At 38.2% G+C, this 19118-nt stretch overlaps 3 protein-coding genes across 5 annotated transcripts; 2 read left to right on the forward strand and 1 right to left on the reverse strand.

Moving 5' to 3' along the window:
• Positions 1-259: 259 nt before the first annotated feature.
• Positions 260-10755, forward strand: btk (Bruton agammaglobulinemia tyrosine kinase). Of its 2 annotated transcripts, none has more exons than XM_023397995.2 (18): positions 260-416; positions 4008-4166; positions 4292-4396; positions 4946-5027; positions 5244-5369; positions 5459-5523; positions 5616-5803; positions 6255-6317; positions 6516-6570; positions 6698-6777; positions 7121-7248; positions 7485-7556; positions 8008-8179; positions 8359-8578; positions 8744-8808; positions 9237-9355; positions 9525-9682; positions 10286-10755. In XM_023397995.2, exons 2-18 carry the CDS (start codon positions 4026-4028, stop codon positions 10355-10357), a joined length of 1911 nt encoding a protein of 636 aa, XP_023253763.1. In that variant the 5' UTR covers positions 260-416; positions 4008-4025; the 3' UTR covers positions 10358-10755. The 2 variants fall into 2 exon arrangements, with proteins under 2 accessions (XP_023253763.1, XP_087027815.1); XM_087171689.1 differs by lacking the exon at positions 260-416 and adding an exon at positions 2125-2297.
• A 1609-nt stretch (positions 10756-12364) lies between these two features.
• Positions 12365-14464, forward strand: timm8a (translocase of inner mitochondrial membrane 8 homolog A (yeast)). Its single transcript, XM_023398112.2, has 2 exons — positions 12365-12575; positions 13730-14464. The coding sequence occupies exons 1-2, from the start codon at positions 12465-12467 to the stop codon at positions 13889-13891; spliced, it is 273 nt and encodes a 90-aa protein (XP_023253880.1). The 5' UTR covers positions 12365-12464; the 3' UTR covers positions 13892-14464.
• A 3-nt stretch (positions 14465-14467) lies between these two features.
• Positions 14468-19012, reverse strand: LOC111648270 (magnesium transporter NIPA2). 2 transcript variants are annotated; one of them, XM_023398110.2, is made up of 6 exons: positions 18856-19012; positions 18440-18572; positions 17756-17812; positions 17364-17454; positions 15900-16060; positions 14468-15768 (listed from the first exon to the last, which is right to left on the reverse strand). In XM_023398110.2, the coding sequence occupies exons 1-6, from the start codon at positions 18886-18888 to the stop codon at positions 15134-15136; spliced, it is 1110 nt and encodes a 369-aa protein (XP_023253878.1). In that variant the 5' UTR covers positions 18889-19012; the 3' UTR covers positions 14468-15133. The 2 variants fall into 2 exon arrangements, with proteins under 2 accessions (XP_023253878.1, XP_023253879.1); XM_023398111.2 differs by having other exon boundaries at positions 18785-18862.
• Between the last annotated feature and the right edge of the window lie 106 nt (positions 19013-19118).

The raw sequence follows: 19118 nt of genomic DNA on the forward strand, positions 1-19118 counted from the left end.
TCTTTTTTGTAAAACAATGAGCAGGCGTTCTTATGCCTGCACAAGTTACCAATTTGAATAGTGTTTATGTCCTGCCCTTGTAATAGCCAAATTAGCAGTAGACTGGATAAGATATCCCCTCAAATAAAAATGTAAGAGTGTAAGAGTCTATAGCACCTGAATATGATCCTGTGTTAATGTTTAGCCCGCTTCCACTTATCACCAAAACTGTCCAGAGGGCCGATATGAAAATGAGCAGGAAGAAAAAGGGGAAGTAAGCATAGTCGATTCCTCTCTGTGGGCGAGTTTAAACTTCTTGCATCACAGACCAACACATTTAATGGAAGACGAGCAGCTTAAAGAAAGGTTTCTGCCATCGCTACAAGCCTCAGCATCTGTAGCTGTCTGTTTGATGCTTGACTTTTTTGGGTGTCTGGGTAAGTAACATAGCTCTCTGAATGTAGTCTGTAAGGTTAAGAAGTATTTTTAGTCATGTGTTTCATTTGAAGGAATGTGGGAAAAAGCAGTAGAAAGTATTGTGCAGATTTATGCAAGTACTGTATGCAAATCTAAAATGAAGTGTGTGCTCACCACAAAACTACAAATACACAAATAGATAAGTCAAATGTTAATGATTTTGTCGGCTAAAATGCAAGAATGTTATACTTGTTTCTGAATGTTTTGTTCACAATAATTCACTGTGGTGTATTCTGCTATAATTTGCAGCAATGAAAACTTGTTGCATATTTTTTTAAACCTTTGTATTGACACATCACTAGAACCATTTACGTGTATGATCGGGTGAAAATCAGAGAGTAGTTTAACGTTGGTTACCATTATAATATACGCATGATTATTTTTTGAATATTCTGAATTCATGAGCACTTTTATACTTTACAATTTCAGAAGTTTCTCTAAAATGAGCTCTTTTTACATCACAGGAAATCTTATTTCTGACAACTAACCTCCACAAGGAGACCACAATGTTAAACTGATGTGATATCTTAATATGTGGAGGGGGAGCATTCTCTGTGGTTAGATTTAACTCGAACAAATTACAATGAATATGATTCTCGTTATCTTTTCTTCTCACTGTCTCTCTCGTATACACACACTAACACACATTCACACACTCTTTTGCATATACTACTTATCTGTCAGGAAATGTCAGGAAAAGAGAGCATCTTAACAGGTTCCTGTTAAACCAACTCTTTCATGATATGGTTGTGTTTGCGGTGTCATACAGAGTCGACATCGTGCAATGAAATAAACAACTGCATTCCATCCAAAAAAATATCCATTAGTCTTTATAACTTATTTAATTGGACCCTTTTCATTTTATTGTATGTTGCTGCCTTGCGTGCACCAACATAGTGACACAGTGGGCAATATTTACAGGTTACAAAGATCAGTTTTCCATCACTCTGACAGCCACCCAAGTCAGAAACAGTCAATTTATTTTCTTGTGATTAGATGATTCTATGAGATTAGAAGGGTTATTCTGACTTTTGAGTTGCTGAAAAGTTACAGACGCTGTATATGGTTTTTCACAACCCAAAACCACACAAGCAACTGATAAGCATTAGAGCCTGAGAAAAAGAAACTCCACGAAGTATGAAAATGTTGTTATGTTGTGCAGAAATAGAGGATCATTCTGCAAAATCTAAAAAAAGGGAGCCTTGCATATAGTTGTAAGTGGCATGTAAGTGTGTATGTAATTGTGCCAATCATATTTGAGAGAGAAACAATGTTGAAGTGCTGCAGGGCACTTGGTTTTATTCTGCCTTCATATTGCGGTACAGCATTGATGCAACTTCCCTATCAGTTTGTCTGTGTCAGCCACCATGAGTCAACTCCCTTCCAAAGAAGAAAAAAAGAAAATCTGCTTCTGGTGTCAGTGATACAGTGAAATGTGGACATATGGTTTCAGTCCACTGGCTCCAATTGATCAGAGACAAAGAGGGTTGATGGCACATCAGTGTGCAGATTATCCATTATCAGAGTTGATTGACCTTTACTCAAGTTAGTGATGTGAGAAAACTCTGGGTTGCAACGAATGAGGAATGAGTAAACAATGTTTCTCAGAATAGGGAACACGTCTGTCTGTTCATGACGGCACAAACAAAACCAACAGGTATTGTCAGACTAGTGTGAAGAAATGTCACACTCTTGGTTCGCAGGCAGTGACAGAAGCTTCTGGTAGTGTTACAGTTCATATGATAGAAGGAAGTGCTCACAGGCTGAAAATAGGCTGAGCTGAAGTGCAAACACATCTCACAGAGACTAACAGGCAGTGAGCACTCAGCTGTGTGACAGGGGTGAGTCTGAGCATCTGGTAGTCCATGTTTGACCTGGCAATATGGCACAATGACTTCCTCCCTTTAGGGTACTGTGTACTTTTGTTGTGTTTTAGAATAGAATGTGTCCAGACCACCGCTTGGATGTTAAAGAAGAGTTTTTGCTTGATGAAAAACAGTGGTGAATAATGCTTTTTGGTAAAAGTGGTACTGGAATGTAATTTGTGTTTTAGTCCTGCATCAGTCTGCTGCAACCAAAGCTGATTTTATTTGTCAGTTTCATACTAAATGCTAACTTTGAACACTGGCCTGTCACTGGTGTGTCTGTTGATGTTCAGTTCAGACAAATGATTCAACATCGCAAGGAACATTTTCACTTTTTTCCTACATTTGTGGTTATTTTCTCCCTGCATATTGCCAGTTATATTTACTGTTTTGATGATGGATTGCATGTTTGAGTCCTTTTATAGAATCTATATTATCGTGTTTCATCAACAGACATTAGTGTTTCTCTGTCTTACCCCACTCTCATCTACCTGTGGTATAAATTGAGGCCCTGTCCTGTTTTGGAGGCGCTAGTTTCACTGCAGCACTGGTGGTTAGCAGATGCTAACCAATACTGTTATAAACTAAGAACAGAGAGCCTTTTTCATTTGCTTGCCTACCTTAAAATGCATATAATGCAGGTAAAATGTGATTATGTTTGTGAGTGGGTGTGTGAATGTATGTGAAAGAGAAAGTGATGGTGCCTTGTGATGGTGAGATTGTTTGATATCTTATTTGATCAGTTTGGCAGTAGACTAATATCATTTAGATGTTGTTTCTTATCTAAGAGCGTACATTTGAATATGTTACATGAAACTATGGAACTGGGTTATTGCATTAACAACCAGGTTGCTGGTTCTAAAAAATGGTATTTCAAATCAGGGAAAAAAAAAAGAAAGTATTTATATGTGTGTGTTTGTGTGTGTCTGCATTGTGAGAAAGCATAGCTGGCCTATCAAGCCAGACGGAGATGTCTACATTTATGTCATATGAAATATAACAGCCCCCCCAAAAAACGCTTTTAGATGCATGTAATTGCGCTATATCCCCTACAGTGTAAGAGAACATCAACCTATCATGAGGAATATTTCCAGACCAGATATTTGGTGGACACTTTTATCCAATATTTACTTGCACGGCCTCCCAGTACAAAAGCATACTGTATATTTAGGTCACTGTCATGATGACCAGGATATAATAGCTCAGACGAGACACAGATGTGCCATAGTGGGGGGGGGGGGGGGGGGGGGGGGGGGGTGTTGCTAGCATGAAAAGCAGGGTTTATGCAAATTACAGCTAATCACGCGTTCATACTTGCTCACATTCATGCTCCATGACTCTCCATCTCTTTCCAGATCTGTAGTCTCACGTGTTGCCCTGATATTGCTCTGACTCTATCTAGAGCAGGCAAGTAGTAACTTAAACTCTGCTAACATACTTATTTAAAACTTTCTAAAGGAAATGAAAACACTGAACTGTTAAGTGTGAGCACACAGCCCATGGCTGTATTATAATGCCAAACTAAGCACAGCGGTAACAGACGAGTCAGTGACTCAACAGGAAGATTATTGCCTGAGTTGAGGTGCAAATGTACTGTTCAGTGTTGTTCTGCCACACAGAAAAAAGTTTATGTCATGCTGCTATTATACTTTACAGAAGTCTTCATTCCTCCTTGTTCACATGTAGATTAATTCTGACTGAATCATGTCAGACCCTATACTGGAAGAAATCTTCATTAAACGATCTCAGCAGAAGAAGAAGACATCCCCTTTGAACTACAAGGAGAGATGGTTTGTTCTCACCCAGGAAAAAGTAGCCTACTATGATTTTGATCCTGACAAAGGCGTAAGTATTGAAATAGCATCACATCTGTCTCAGATTAATTTTGCTGCCAACCTTAAAAGAACGGTGCAGCTACATTTGTGTGTTTATCCATGAGTTCCCCAACTGTTTCCTCATCTGTTAAGCAGAAGCGAAAAGGTTTGAGAGGATCAGTTGACCTTGAGAAGATCAAGTGTGTAGAGACGGTCCAGACGGAGCCCAACTCCCCACTCGAGCGCATGTATGCTTTCCAGGTAGACACTTTTGTCAATTAACAATCACCTCACGACAGTCATGAAAAGTACAGACAAACCTGCACCACCGTAAATAAGCAAGAATGCCATGTATCACAATATAGATTTAGGCAACGGAGTAATAATAAATAAAGCAAGTGAAATACACTCCTTATTTGACTTTTGTCACCTGCCACTATGTACAAGCTGCAAGATGCCACACATGAGAGGCTTGTAACATGTGAGCAAGTTTTCTCCTTGACAGACAGAAGCTGTCCCTACCTCCAATAGTTAATATCGTGAAAGTCTCTTGTTAAGAAGTGAAACCAACTCTCACACTCAAATGAACCAGGGGCTTTTAGTGATTGTGCAGGTGTTTGTCTTTGCACACGTGTTAAATCGCAAGCAAGGTAAAAATGAGTCTGGCCGGCTTTAGCCATCAAAGAATGAGCAAGCAACAGTTTCTTTGCTGAACTGCAGTGAACACATTTGGACGCGGCTTTCGTCACACTTTGTGCAAAACTGTAACTACATATGATGTGCAGCTACTCTCTTTCATTTTTGCCACAGATCGTTTATGATGAAGGGCCGTTGTACATTTTTGCAAAGACTGAAGATATCCGTGCTCATTGGATAAAGAAGCTAAAGGAAAGTAAGTATATGCATATACATTTACAAATGTATCTTGTATTTATAATTTTGTCACAGTTTCTCATATAGGCAATGTTATATCTGCCCATCTCCCAGTGCCTGCACATGAGAAGAGTTGTATGCTTATGCAAATGCAAATGTTGACTTAATGTAAATGTCCTGTGTGTGTGTGTGTGTGTGTGTGTGCGTGTGTGTGTGTGTCCATACTTGTGCATAGTGGTGCGCTTCAACAAGGACCTGATGCAGAAATACCATCCTTGTTTCTGGGTCGATGGGGTGTGGCTGTGCTGCCAGCAGGAAGTTAAACAAGCTATGGGTTGCAAGGTGCTGGATAGTAAGAACGGTGAGAACAATTTGCTTTTGGTTTGAAATGTGCTACAATCAACAACTAAACTTTTTCACTGATCCTGAGTTAAATAATGTCATTAATAGGCTTTACATCTAAACCATCTCGGCGAAGGGGATCCAGGAAACCTCTTCCTCCCACCCCAACAGAGGTACAGACCCAGTCCTTTCACATTGATATTCACCAAATAAAAACAGACTATTTTGTTCTGTAAATACATCCGCTAATTATATGTTGTTTCAGGAGAAGCCGGGTCGGCCTTTACCTCCACAGCCTCCTGAGCCACCTGCCCCTTCTGCCGGCATGACTGTCATAGCTGAGTATAACTACACACCCATGACAGAACAAGACCTGGAGCTGAGGAAGGATGAAGAGTACACCATCCTCGAGATGGCTGACACAAACTGGTGGAGAGCCCGAGACAAATATGGGTGAGAGGAAGAAATGAATGCAGGAGGCCGAACTGATTACATTTACATTCCGGGGTCCACTGCAAAAAAACAGTGGGAAAATGCTGTTCAAATAAAATGATTGCAAGCTCCCTGCTTACAAAAGGGGAATACTCATTGATGCCTTTGAAGCACATAAATTAAAACAACACCAGTGCATAAAGAACAGGAGACAGTGTTAAGGATAGACATACAGATCTGAATATATACAGCATATCTTTATGGATTTGTTTTTATATTATTTACCCAAATTAATTTTGTAAAGTGTTCTTGGATTTAATCATTTATACACAAGATGTTACTAGTGTAGCTACTTAGCAAACTAGCTAAGTAGCTAATAGTGTGTCAGTGACCAGACATGATGCACATTTATTGTTCATTTGTGTGTATGCATGTAGACAATATTAATATCTACAATGTGTTTCTTTTGCAGCAAAGAAGGATACATACCTAGTAATTATGTTGTTGAAGCAGAAAGTGGGCTAGAAAGATTTGAGTGAGTATGGGAACTTATGTTTTGTCTGAAATTCTCCTTACATCATGTAAATATACAATTATCATTTTTATGTTAGATGATTGATAAACAAACAAACAAAGTTCCTTGTCTATGTATCAATATATTCTTGTTTGCTGAAGCAAAGAATACTGCAAAAATAGTACACAGGAAAAATGTTATTCATATTTATTTTCACAGCTGGTATTGCAAGAACATGAACCGTAGCCAGGCAGAAAAGCTGTTAAAGACTGAGGTAAACTCGATGACCAACATACATTATGTTCTAGGAGGACACCTACAAATTGGTTCATCTTAGCTGGACTACATTTAATTTGAAATGTATGTTTTATATATTCTTATGTGTTGTTTCCCGTTCTCAGAACAAAGATGGAGGCTTCTTGGTACGGGACTCAAGCAAGGCCGGGAAATACACTGTGTCTTTGTTCAGTAAGGGTGGCGTGTGAGTAAGCTCAGTGGTGTTAAAATATTGCTGCATGGTGCACCTTTTATATACAGCATCCACTGGCTCCACTCATGTGTGAATGTATCAAAAGAAGAACTGTTTGTAATGAAAGCGGAAACAGTGGGCGACAGAGGGAGAGAGATGTAAATTTTTCATGCAAAACTTGGACTAATCAGCCTGTGGAACTTTATCATCGCAGAGCTCTAAGACTGAACTACATTGTGGATAACACTGAGGACATATGACCTACTCATGCATACATGATAAATAATAAATTCCTGTGTTGATGAAAACCTGTGAAAACCTAAAATTTAATTTACTTTTCCTTTTCTCTCCACAGGGAAACAGGCGGAAGCTGCAGACATTATAACATCTGCACCACCCCACAGGGACAGTTTTATCTTGCAGAGAAGCATCATTTCAGCAGCATCCCAGACCTCATCAAGTACCACCAGCACAATTCAGCAGGTTAATACAGTAGCTCTGAATATATGGATATCTAATAGAAAAAACAGATTTTATTTCTCCAGTATTTATAAGATACAATTAAAATTTGGTTGTAACAGCAGGAAAAAGGAAATAGGGGTAAAGCAACAAAATATACGCACACAAACAAAATATTAAAAACGGAAACAGACAAAGTCCATCCATTAATAATGTTGATCTTACAGGTAATAATGAGGTTTTATTATCTCCCTCACTAGGTATGGTTAGCAGGCTGAAATACATTGTTTCTAACCGGGCGCGGCCCCCATCAACAGCAGGGCTTGGCTATGGTAAGAGAATGACTATATAACCATCAATATGACATGTACTACTGGCAGAGCTGAAATACACCTACTGTCTTGGCTCCTCCCTATACTCTCTTATTAATCATCATTTCTGGTGATTAACCTCTGGCGACTGATTAAAAATTTCTCAGTGTGTGTAATTTATAAACCACCAGTCTTCCTGAGGTTGTATAAATGCTGCATGTATTTACATAATGATCATTTGTCAGCAGCGGTTCAGGACACCAGCACATTTGTTAAAAGTAATGAGTCCCTTGTTTGACATTTTTGGAAATACACTTACTCTCTTTCTTGCAGAACGTTACATGTTAGTTGCTACTAACAGTGATATCAGTCAAGCAAATAAAGGCATATATATCAAAAATGTAGAACTATTCTTTTAAAGCAGACGCAGGAGGTATAAAAGTGTTCATCCACTCTCTCTTGTTTGCTCCAGGTGTGTGGGAGATTGACCCCCGTCACCTCACCTTCATCAAAGAGCTGGGCACCGGTCAGTTCGGAGTGGTGAAGTATGGGAAGTGGCAGGGCCAGCATGACGTGGCCATTAAGATGATTAAAGAGGGCTCCATGTCTGAAGATGATTTCATTGAAGAGGCCAAAACCATGATGTAAGCAAAACTAAGAGTCTTATTTTGGATTCAGTTCACAATCTTGATTGATCACTCAACGTGCGACAGCCAGCGACTGAAAAAACTGATGTGTCACACTGGGAAGTGTAGGTTCTGTAACTACTGTGAGGAAAACTAACTCATAATACTTAACTTCCTTCTCCTTTTGCTCAAACCAGGAAGCTTCGCCATGAGAACCTGGTCCAGCTGTATGGTGTCTGCACTACACAAAGACCCATTTACATAGTGACTGAGTTCCTTTCAAATGGCTGCTTGCTGACTTACCTCAGGGAAGGCCTGAAGCAGCACCCAACAACTGTCCAGTTCCTAGAGATGTGTAAAGACGTCTCTGAGGGCATGGCCTATCTTGAGTCAAATCAGTACATCCACAGAGACCTGGTGAGAGACAAACATCTACTGCGTAACAGTGCAAAACATATCCCACTACATTCCTACATCACTGCATCATGCTATGCTGAGATACACTGGGATTATGTGTTTGGAGATAAGGCTAAAGTTTAATGATCACACCTAAATCAAGAATGTTGTTTGTTTTATTGCCAGGCCGCCAGGAACTGTTTAGTAGATGGCAATGGAACTGTCAAAGTGACTGACTTTGGACTGTCAAGGTAAAATACTCTGTACACTGGTGCCTAATAAAGTCTAATAGTAAAATCCCCTTGCTACACAGGTACAATTTGTAGGTACTTTCTCTGTACCTTTTTGGAGTACTGATGTCTTAAGCTAGTTTACACTTTACAGTTTTAGTTACTGGGTTAGTGTTATATATTAAGAGTTTTAACACCAAGATGAGGTTTTAATCAGTATGTGAAGTAATTATAATCAGCTCCACCTCAACCAACCATAACACTTATGGAACCCATTTTTTCTTCACAGTGCATAGTTTTACTTTTGATCCTTTAAGTAGAATGTCTTGACAAAATGTCGGCACTTAATCTTTTTTCAATTGCAAAACTTTGGAATGTATAGAGTATTTTCACACTGCGGTATATGTACTTTCACACTTTAACTAAAAGATCTTCCACCACTGCCTTAGGTATGTCTTAGACGATGAGTACACAAGCTCAGCAGGTTCCAAGTTCCCTGTTCGCTGGTCACCTCCTGAGGTCCTCCTCTACTGCAAATTCAGCAGCAAGTCAGATATCTGGGCATATGGTGAGTCAACATAGTGTACAGTCTATATTTCAGTTTCAACTGTCAATTCCCTGTTGCAGTTCTGGTCAGTTAGAAGTGTGATCTATGTTTAAATGTCTTCACAAACAATGAATACACATCTGTGTTAAACTATTTTCTCACCACATTAACTATTTCTACAAATACCTAGGGGTTCTGATGTGGGAGGTGTACACTTTGGGGCGGCTTCCATATGAACGCCTAAACAACACGGAAATAGTGGATCAGGTGTCCCGAGGCCTGCGCCTCTACCGCCCCCAGCTGGCCAACGAAAAAGTCTACAGCATTATGTCAAGCTGTTGGATCGATGTAAGTGAGTTTCGTATCGTATTGTGGGCAGTGGTGGAATCTGAACTGAAAACCGAGGGCAGCATTTGGATGAGAAGTGAAATGTCTTCAAGTATCTAGTCCAGTTGCCCTCAATTCAGCTTTTGTCAGATAACTATGACCTGGATGACTGAGAATCTTCACAGACATATTGCACTGAAAACTATGGCAGCTACATTTCATTTCTACTCCACTACATCAATATTGTACTTCTTACTTCACTACATTTATTTGACAGCCTTCGTTACTAGTTACCTTATAGATTCAGATCATCAGTACAAAATATAATCAATTTATAAATTGTGATATATAGATTAAGCTACCCGTATATGAAGTACCTGCTGTTTACGCATTCATTTATCAGTAATTATAAACCAATAATCTAATGTGGATTATTCAGAATTGGGCCATCCATAATTATATTATAGGGTTATTGAGTATTTCTACACTGTGGAATTTAAATACTTCTTCCACCACCGGCTGTTGGCTGTGTAATGACAATGATCTTGTACAGACTGATGATAGTGTATGGAAATATGTTCTGAACACCAACCATCTCACAGCTTCTCCTTGTTTTGTTTTCAGAAAGCAGATGAGAGACCCACCTTTCAAGAGCTGTCACTGTCTGTTCAGGATTTGCTGTATGAGCTCCAGTAGATCACAAAATGATCCACACACACAAACAGTTCACTCTGATCCCCACAGAGCAGCATCTCCGGCTGTCCCTGGAAAGTTAACACAATGTTAAAACAGTTAACAACTTGAACATGAGACAACACAGCCACATTGAGGTCCTCTGTAATGTGAATATGTGTACTGTGAATGTCATTATAGCTCAATGATTAGAAAAGCTCTTTTATCACATAAGTACAGTCCTATAGATCAGCATTTAATATGTGTATATTTTATTGAAGGTTAATGGATTAAAATTATTGTATGTCTTTATTGTATTCTGTGGAATCATTGTGGGATGTAGATGACTTTGCATGAGGAAACAAGCTTTGTAAAAGCAGATGTATTGCACAAATAAAAGCCAAGTATGATAGGCTTTGAAATGACTGAAACATCATGTGAAATGAAAATGAGAAAACATCTACAGTAATAGGCCTATTCATGTAATATGAACTCTTTTGTAGTGTAGTAATAATAATACTTTTGCATTGGTTGGCATTTGCTTTATTTGTTTAATTTGATCATTTATAATAAGAACTTTATTTAGAACAATGTCACACATAACAAGGGTGACATGACAACTACAATCAGACATCCATTTAATCAGTTTTTAAAGAGTAAAGTACATTTAAAAAGATAAGATTTACATTTTAAAGTAAAAAGTCTGAACATACAAAGATCATGAATGATGATACATTTAGACAGAGAAAATATAATTAAGTAAAAATAAACAAATTTCTTTAATAACATCTGAAAGTGTGCACATATTTCTTATTACTAAAGTTTAACAGACTTACATATAATAATTTCCAATTCCAATCAATAGTTCTATGGACAGGCAAGAAAATTTGGACTTATGAATATCAAATTTGCCTAATAAGATGAATAGGTTAATAGACTGTTGTATTTTTTGGTTCTTGTTTTCATAATATAGAATATCTCTTGCTTCCAAAATAATTGTAAGTTTGGTTGGTTGGCAAATATTCATTTCATTTTTCTCCAGAATATTGTTAATGGGATTTCATAAAATTATCATAATGTTTTATTGTGTCTTCTTTATATCAATTTTTATATTTACTGTAAATGTAATTCCGTTATAATACATTTTGTTAGCACATTTGTGGCTGTTAAAGTCAATTTATTTTACAGAAAACAAAAGTCCTAATTTTTGTAGCTGTTGCTGTTCAAAGCTGCATTTCATTAACTGCACAATTCCTCTAGCAACAGTATTTATAACCATTTGATATTATTTACATGGAGGCTAACAGGAACATTTTTAGAGCTAAGAAATTCCTCATAACATAGAATTTGAGCATTTTCATTTTGTAAGCCTATAAGGAAAACAATGTTCCAACGCTGTAAATATGTTTATGTTTTCTGCAATTATGTATTCACTATTTGATAAAATGGTTTGGTGGGGGAGAATAATTGTGTGCAAAACATGTTTTTTTTCCTGCAGTAAGAACTTGATGATATTTAGACAACCTTTCAGTGATTTTGTTACATTTGTTTCATAATAATATAAACTGTAGGACATCCATTTTTCTAACAACAGTTTTTGGTATAAAGTACTAGAAAGATTCCAGAGCTATTAACTTAATTTTAACTTAAAGGTATAACTCATATCCATAAACTCCAAGATCTCAGACACCTTCACCTCTTAATAATTTTTTTTTTCAAAAGACTTTATTATTTAAGATTAACTTCCAAGTCCAAGTAATATGCAAAATGGAAATTACAATTAAGTCTTGAAGAGTGATTGTTCTTTGTTTGTACAATTATACAAATGTTTATTATTATATAATATTTTATGTTGGTGATATCTAGAAGGTTTCATAGGTAGTTTAAATGTTTAAAAATAACAGGTTGATAGAAAACTTCAACCACCCACTTACAGAAAATTAATTCAAAATGTTTTTTTTTATGAAACATTACTTATGATGACAAGTGACGTAAGAAGAACGCGCTCTGTGATTGGCTGAACTATTTCCTGTTTCCTGTCTTCCATTCTCACACGTGAAGGTCAGCAAAACAGCCATAAGGCATTCATAATTACAAAAATATTGCTCGTACGACCTCTCTTAAGAAAAATATGGACGGCCAGGGAGCGACAGCCGACCCTCAGCTTCAGCATTTCATCGAAATCGAGTCTCAGAAACAAAGATTTCAGCAGCTGGTTCATCAAATGACTGAGGTTTGCTGGGTAAGATAAGCTTTAAGCTAGCAGTGGAGCTCAGCTACTTGCTTCTTACTCGTGTCTGTAACTTATTGCCAGCTTGTCTTATAAATACATAAAAGTTGCATGCACGGGTTTTATTTGCTGCTGTTAAATAATGATTTCTAAACGTATACATTGGGCCATTTGTGACCCCAGCAGTCCGTATGTTACTCGGTCACTTTAGCCTTCTGTTAAGCACACCAGTAATTCAGATCCTTTACATTTTACAACTTCTTTTCCTTTATCCTAAGCACTATTAGCACACTGTAAAAAAAAAAAAAATACTCCACTACAAGTAACAGCACTCATTTGAAACGTTTAGTAAAGATAAGTATATTCAGGAAAAATGCACTTTTAAGTATGAAAAGCAAACGTACACAATGTAAAATGTCTACTGTGATTGTTACATATAATTAATCAACTAATCAACATAATCAACGTAATCAACTAATGATTATTGTCATTGTGGATTAATCTCGTAATAATATTCTCATTCAGAAATTGGTGAGAAATGCCATCTCGGTAACCCAGAGCCAAAAGAGACACTTTCACAATGCTTGTTTTGTCCAAGCCTTAAAATTATCATTAAAATATTTAAATACATAAAACATTACCATAATAATTTAAAGAAAAAGCAGCAAGAAGCTGGAACAGTGAAATAGTTGGCATTTTTACATGGAATCTTGAATTTTCTGTAATTCGACTAATTGATTAATTGACTAATCTTTTCAGCTCTACTTGTACATACTGTTGGGTAGTTTTATCAGTAACAAAGCATCATATTCTACAAGCTCTTTATATGTTTTGTATGCAACTAGTAACCATGCTGTCAAATAATTGTAGTGCTGTAAAATCACAATAATACTATTGAAGAAGCATACCACTGCTGGATAATGAGTTTAAATTGTGCTTTAACTCTCCCCTTTAATGTTTGCATTGTGAATCCTGAAGTCGCAGCTCCTGTAATATACCAGGACTTTCTCTCACTCTTTCTGCAGACGAGCTCGTGTATTAAATGTGGAGTACTAATATTTAGAGCTGAAATAATTCAACAGATGATCGCAGCCCTACTAATGTTATTTGTAATACCCTGTATGATCCGTTGGACCTTGGCTAAATTGTTGTATCTCTGTCTCCAGGAGAAATGTATGGATAAACCTGGGCCAAAGCTGGACTCAAGGACAGAAATGTGCTTCGTTAACTGTGTGGAGCGATTTATTGACACTAGCCAGTTCATCCTAAACAGACTGGAACAGACTCAGAGGAGCCGGGGCTCACTCTCTGAGACCATGTCAGAGTAAAAACTGTCACTAAAAGGACTGACAAGACATGCGGCCCTTGCTCTGTGACAAGGCCACTTGGTCCTGACACAGCTGTCTGAATGTTGCAGAACTGTCTGATCAACTGGAAGAAGGAACAAGATGAAGTGTTACTTGTGTTACAAGTGCCTGAGATTAACACAATGTATGAACTCATGCAGAAGTTTAGGGTTTTATTTGTCCTCCACTTAGCGGGATATGAGTATTGCAAAACACTTATTTGTGCTCTGTTGCTAGCAGTGCCCTTAGATTGGTTTTGTCAAGTGATTGAATTCAAGCCATTATAGTGGTCAGGCTGTGAGCTTGAATTTGTTAATATCCACTGCTGTAACTAGTGGGCTAAGTGTGGGAGGATGCAGAAAGACGGACACATCTGGGACATTCAACTTGCCAACTGTTTTTGACAGCCACAAGGACTTCACCTCACACACTGCTGTAATTTAAGAGAACTAACAATGTCTTGACTTAAGAGGCGTGATCAACAGCTAAAGGTTGTAGACTGCACATATGCAATAAACAAAATGCCAAATACTTTGTTTGGAAAAGTGAAGTCAAGTATTGTTGTTATAGTTATGTTTTAATCAGCATTATCAAACACATAAAGGTATAGTTACATCAGAGATGCATTACAGCTTGGCAAATGATGGGAATTAATTCATACAGGGAAAAACATTCTTTGGTGCAATTTGTATGAGGTATTAACAGTAACTCATCACAGGAATTATTCAAAGTTGTTCAGAAACAACAGATGATTGAATGCATTTAGGGCAAATAAAGTTTTTGCCGCCATCACAAATCAATTCATACATTTGTACAACATTGAACAGGTTATCATTTTCAGTAACAAGGCACAGTCTGGCTTATGCAGGCTAATATTAAATCTTCAATGAATTTAACTTAACATTAAAAAAAAAATTAAAAAAAAAAAAAAGACAGCAGTGCAACAGACATTCACATGTATATACATGATATACTACCAACCAAAGGAAAAAGGTGTGGATGTACCATCGTGTATGACTAAGAACATACATTTTATATGGATTCCAGTGTGTTGACAGCAAAATTGTGCTCATTTTAAGGCATCTTTGTTCATTCAGTGCATACTGCATTGTGTAAGACAGACTTGAAATTCAGATTTAGTAAACTTGTCATACTGTAAAGCTGTGATGTGCATTAAAACTTCAGAATTGCAATAAGCAACTTCTTTTCTTAGGCACAAGACTGTTAAGGAGCTCTCTGGTGTGTACCCCACCCTGCTTTTGAGCCTCCTTCTCTTGGCAGCTTCATCTCATCCTCTGCTTGGCTGTCATGGCTGGGAACAGCAACATAAGGCTGGTGGCCCCATGGAAAGCCCTGAGGACCCTTCCTTAGGTACAGTGGGAGGGAATCCCAGCTAAATGTAATGTCCTTATAGGCATGGAGGAGGAAGATCCCTAAAATGATGGTGAGGAATCCGCTAATCGTTCCCACTACTTCGTCAGTGGTCATACTCAACCATTCCTTAAATAGGATCGCTGAACAGGCCATGACAGACGTGGTGAAGAAGACGTAGTAGATGGGCGTGACTATGGAGGTGTTAAAGATGTCGAGGGCTTTGTTCAGGTAACTGATTTGAATGCTGACACAGATTACCAGGCAGATGATTAAGGACCAGAACAGGGGTTCCTTCAGCACTGCTGTCCCAGCAAACAGCTCCTTAATGCCAATGCCCAGGCCCTTGACACAAGACACAGAGAGGGAGCCAATCACAGAGCAGATCAGGATGTAGACCAGCACATTCCTCTGTCCGAACCGCGGCGCCACAGCAAAGATAAGAACCAGGCTGCTTCCCACAACGCACACAGCAAACACAATGAAACCTAATGGGAGTATTCAAGAATGAGTTAGTACCCTGAAAAAATCCATCCAACCGTTATCAGGGATTTCATTTTCACAACATGGTTAATCAGATCACACGAGTAAATTCACACTGATCATCCTCTGTCTCTACCTGGGTCTCTGAGCTTCTCTGCCATGGATGTGAGGGAGGAAACCTCCTCTTCCTGCGGGGCATGGATCACCATCACTGTGGAGCCTAAGACGCACAGCAAACAACCAATCTTCCCATGCACATTCAGCCTCTCATTCAGAAAGTAAGAGGAGAGCACAGCACTGGAAAGAAAACAAAATAACACAAATGGTGATACTACTACTTATAAAATATTTTTTATTATCATCATCATCAACAAATCCCAAGAAGAGACCAAAAGAAATAATGTGTTCTTTTCTTCCCCAACCTTTCCTGGCTCTTAAGAGGTTAAATCTTTAAAATTAGTAACAAATATGTAGAAAACACTTTACTTGTTGGACTATTTTCAGTCATAGATTTCATGCTACACTGCAATGGTTCACAACCTGACGATGTGGACCGCCAGAGGGTCCCAAGATAAACCTGAAAAGGTCACAAGATGATATAAGAAAGGAAAAGGGAATCTTTGTAACACAAAATTAGATTTTTTTTTCTAACTTGTGTAATTTTTTGCTCTTTTCTAAATATTGGATATTTCCCTCTTTAAGACTCATGATGCAGAGGTCTGAAAAGGAAAAAAACACTCTTTGTTAGTAGACATTACTTTGAATATGACCTAATTAAGCCAATTAAACTTTTAACATATTTTTCTCTTGGTTTCAGCCCTCCATCCAAACTAAAACGGTTTCTCCTCCCAAAATATTACTTTTCCAAAATGGCCTCCAGACTGTGTAAATCTGAAAATAATGACTTGGTGTTTCAGTATGCATGAGGTAAACAGAGCTTTTGTAAAATGGCGTCCCAGTGATGATCAGGGGATGTGTGGCAGTAAAGTTAACACAACCTTTAGTCGCCTCTAACATTAATTGTGATTGTCAATTTAAATGCAAGTGTAACTGAATAACACAGCAGAGCTATTGTTAATAACCAGGATTTATGTTGATTTTTACATTAAGCAGCGGTCATAAAATAAGGATTTTATCGCTGCAGCATGGCAGCTTAAGAATGACTGACTTGGTCAGCTGGGCTGTCTGTTGCAGTTAAGCTGTTTTCCAAATGAGAAAAAAAAAAAAGAGATTTAGCCTTTTTCATGCTGTCATTTCACTTTGGATGGAGCACTCTACATAAAACACCTGAAAATGTTATGTGGATGCAAATTGTTTTCACACATAAATGGCTTTGACTCATCACAAGATGAATTAAAAAGAAAAAAATGTTTTAATTGTGTAACGTTCTTTTTGCTGACCTTCTTATAAGCTTTGATCTTTTCATGGGATTTGCTGACAATAAGAAGAATAGAGAATATTACCAGACATATAATTTTAAGTATTGAGAGGGCTGTTGGTGCTAATGATATTCTCACATTTCTGTATCACACTAACAGCATGTTGTGATCAGCAGCATCAGTGGTATAAAAATAAAACACCAATAAAACAAAACAATTACCTCACAAGTACACTCAGTGCTCCAAGAGGTGTCACCAGTGTGGCGGGGGCAAATGCATATGCAGCGAAGTTAGCCGCCTCTCCAGTTCCCACTAGAACATATCAACATCACCATCAGTGTGAAAAAATTCAGAGCTGTTGCAGCTGTTGCAGCCCACATTTGAAAATGAGTTCTTTGGAGGACTGTGTACTTCAAAGATGTGGTGTGGGTGCTAGATCTACTGCAAAGTCACCAGCAAAAATACCAAACCCACAAGAGCCTCTTTTTCCCTTTGAGGAACAAAGGCGACAATGTTTCTGGAAAGGGCTGGTAGCCACTGTAACCAAGTAAAAAAAGAAAACACACATCACCCATTTTAAAAGCAGAATTATGTCTGTGAATCATTCCCTTACTTGAAATTAGTCCTGCCCACCACAGCCATTCCTTCAGGTAAGCATACCCCCCTTGACCTGTGAGATACAGAGAAGAGAACTGGAGTAGATGTCACAGTAAACGTTAGTTAATAGGTACAAATAATTGCTAGCTGACTTCAAGCTGCAGGGTCACTAGCTTCTGTCACTAACAACCAACTTTATATAAAATCTTCTCCAAACTGATGTCCTGTAACGAGTTATTGACCTTAGCCAAGTCAACATTATTTGTAGAGCGAGAAATTCACAACAGAGTTTATCTCGAGGCACTTTTAAAATAGAGGTCTCAGTATCTTCGGGGGTTTAGACTGTTGATTACAAACTAATCGGTTCATGGAGAAAATAATCCACAGTTTAATGGATAATAAAAAATAATCATCAGTTTAAGTTTAATAATAATATAACACTGACAGCGGCTTTGAATTGCATGGGGTCTGAACGTCCTATATAAACAAAACTGCCTTGCCTTTTAGTTCTGATACTGTAACTACAGTTTGAGCATGACTCTTCCATATTGCATATATATTTTGAATGCAATGGAGTATTTTACATTACGGTATTGTTAGTAACTTGTTACTTAACTAAAGTTTCTGATGTCTTTCCTAAACTACTGACATTTTTAAAGTGGCTAAAGTTTACTTTTATTCTAATAAAAGCTTACAGTACCTGCTCGCATGGAACCCTTGCTGGCCAATCGCAGCAGGCCTTTCTTCTTCAGGATGAAACTGGCACCGATAAACACACTGGAGCTCACTGCCAGTGAGAGACCGATGTAGAAATCCAAACGGTTCACCTCCATCTGTAACAACATAAAATGTCGTTTCTATGTAACGCTAAAATAACCGAACTTCTGTGAGAAAACGAAGCTTTTGGGAACTTCTCACGAGTCGAGCAACAGGCGCCCCATGTTAAAGATCACATGATAAGCTGACGATCCACTGCCAAGAGGTTCAAACTAGCTTTTCATAAGGTTAGATATGTTAAGAACTGAAGACTAACGACTTCTCTTACTTGGTTTTGGTGAAATTAAGACTAGTAACCGCTCTTACTGTCGCATAACGGTACCATTTGTAATGTTTTACCTCCGTTGTCACGTCAACCCCATCCGTCGTCATTGACTGAACAGCAGGAAGTGGAGAAGCTGATTGGCTCGGGGGCACGAGCTGGACCGTCACCTCGGGAGGGAGGGGGCTTTCCTCTAAACATGTACATGTTTGCTAAATATTACGATTAACACTCGGGAATAAGCGGAGATAACTAGCTGGGGATTAGGGATAAGGTAAAGTTTAGTTTGAAATAGAGGGAAACACAAAACTTCGACAACACCCCATACTGGGTGGGGGGT

The sequence above is a fragment of the Seriola lalandi genome, unplaced genomic scaffold (assembly GCF_002814215.2).
Source record: "Seriola lalandi dorsalis isolate HSWRI2012SDOR001 ecotype SW California unplaced genomic scaffold, Sedor1 jcf7180002054972, whole genome shotgun sequence".
In the NCBI taxonomy this organism is placed as follows: domain Eukaryota; kingdom Metazoa; phylum Chordata; class Actinopteri; order Carangiformes; family Carangidae; genus Seriola; species Seriola lalandi.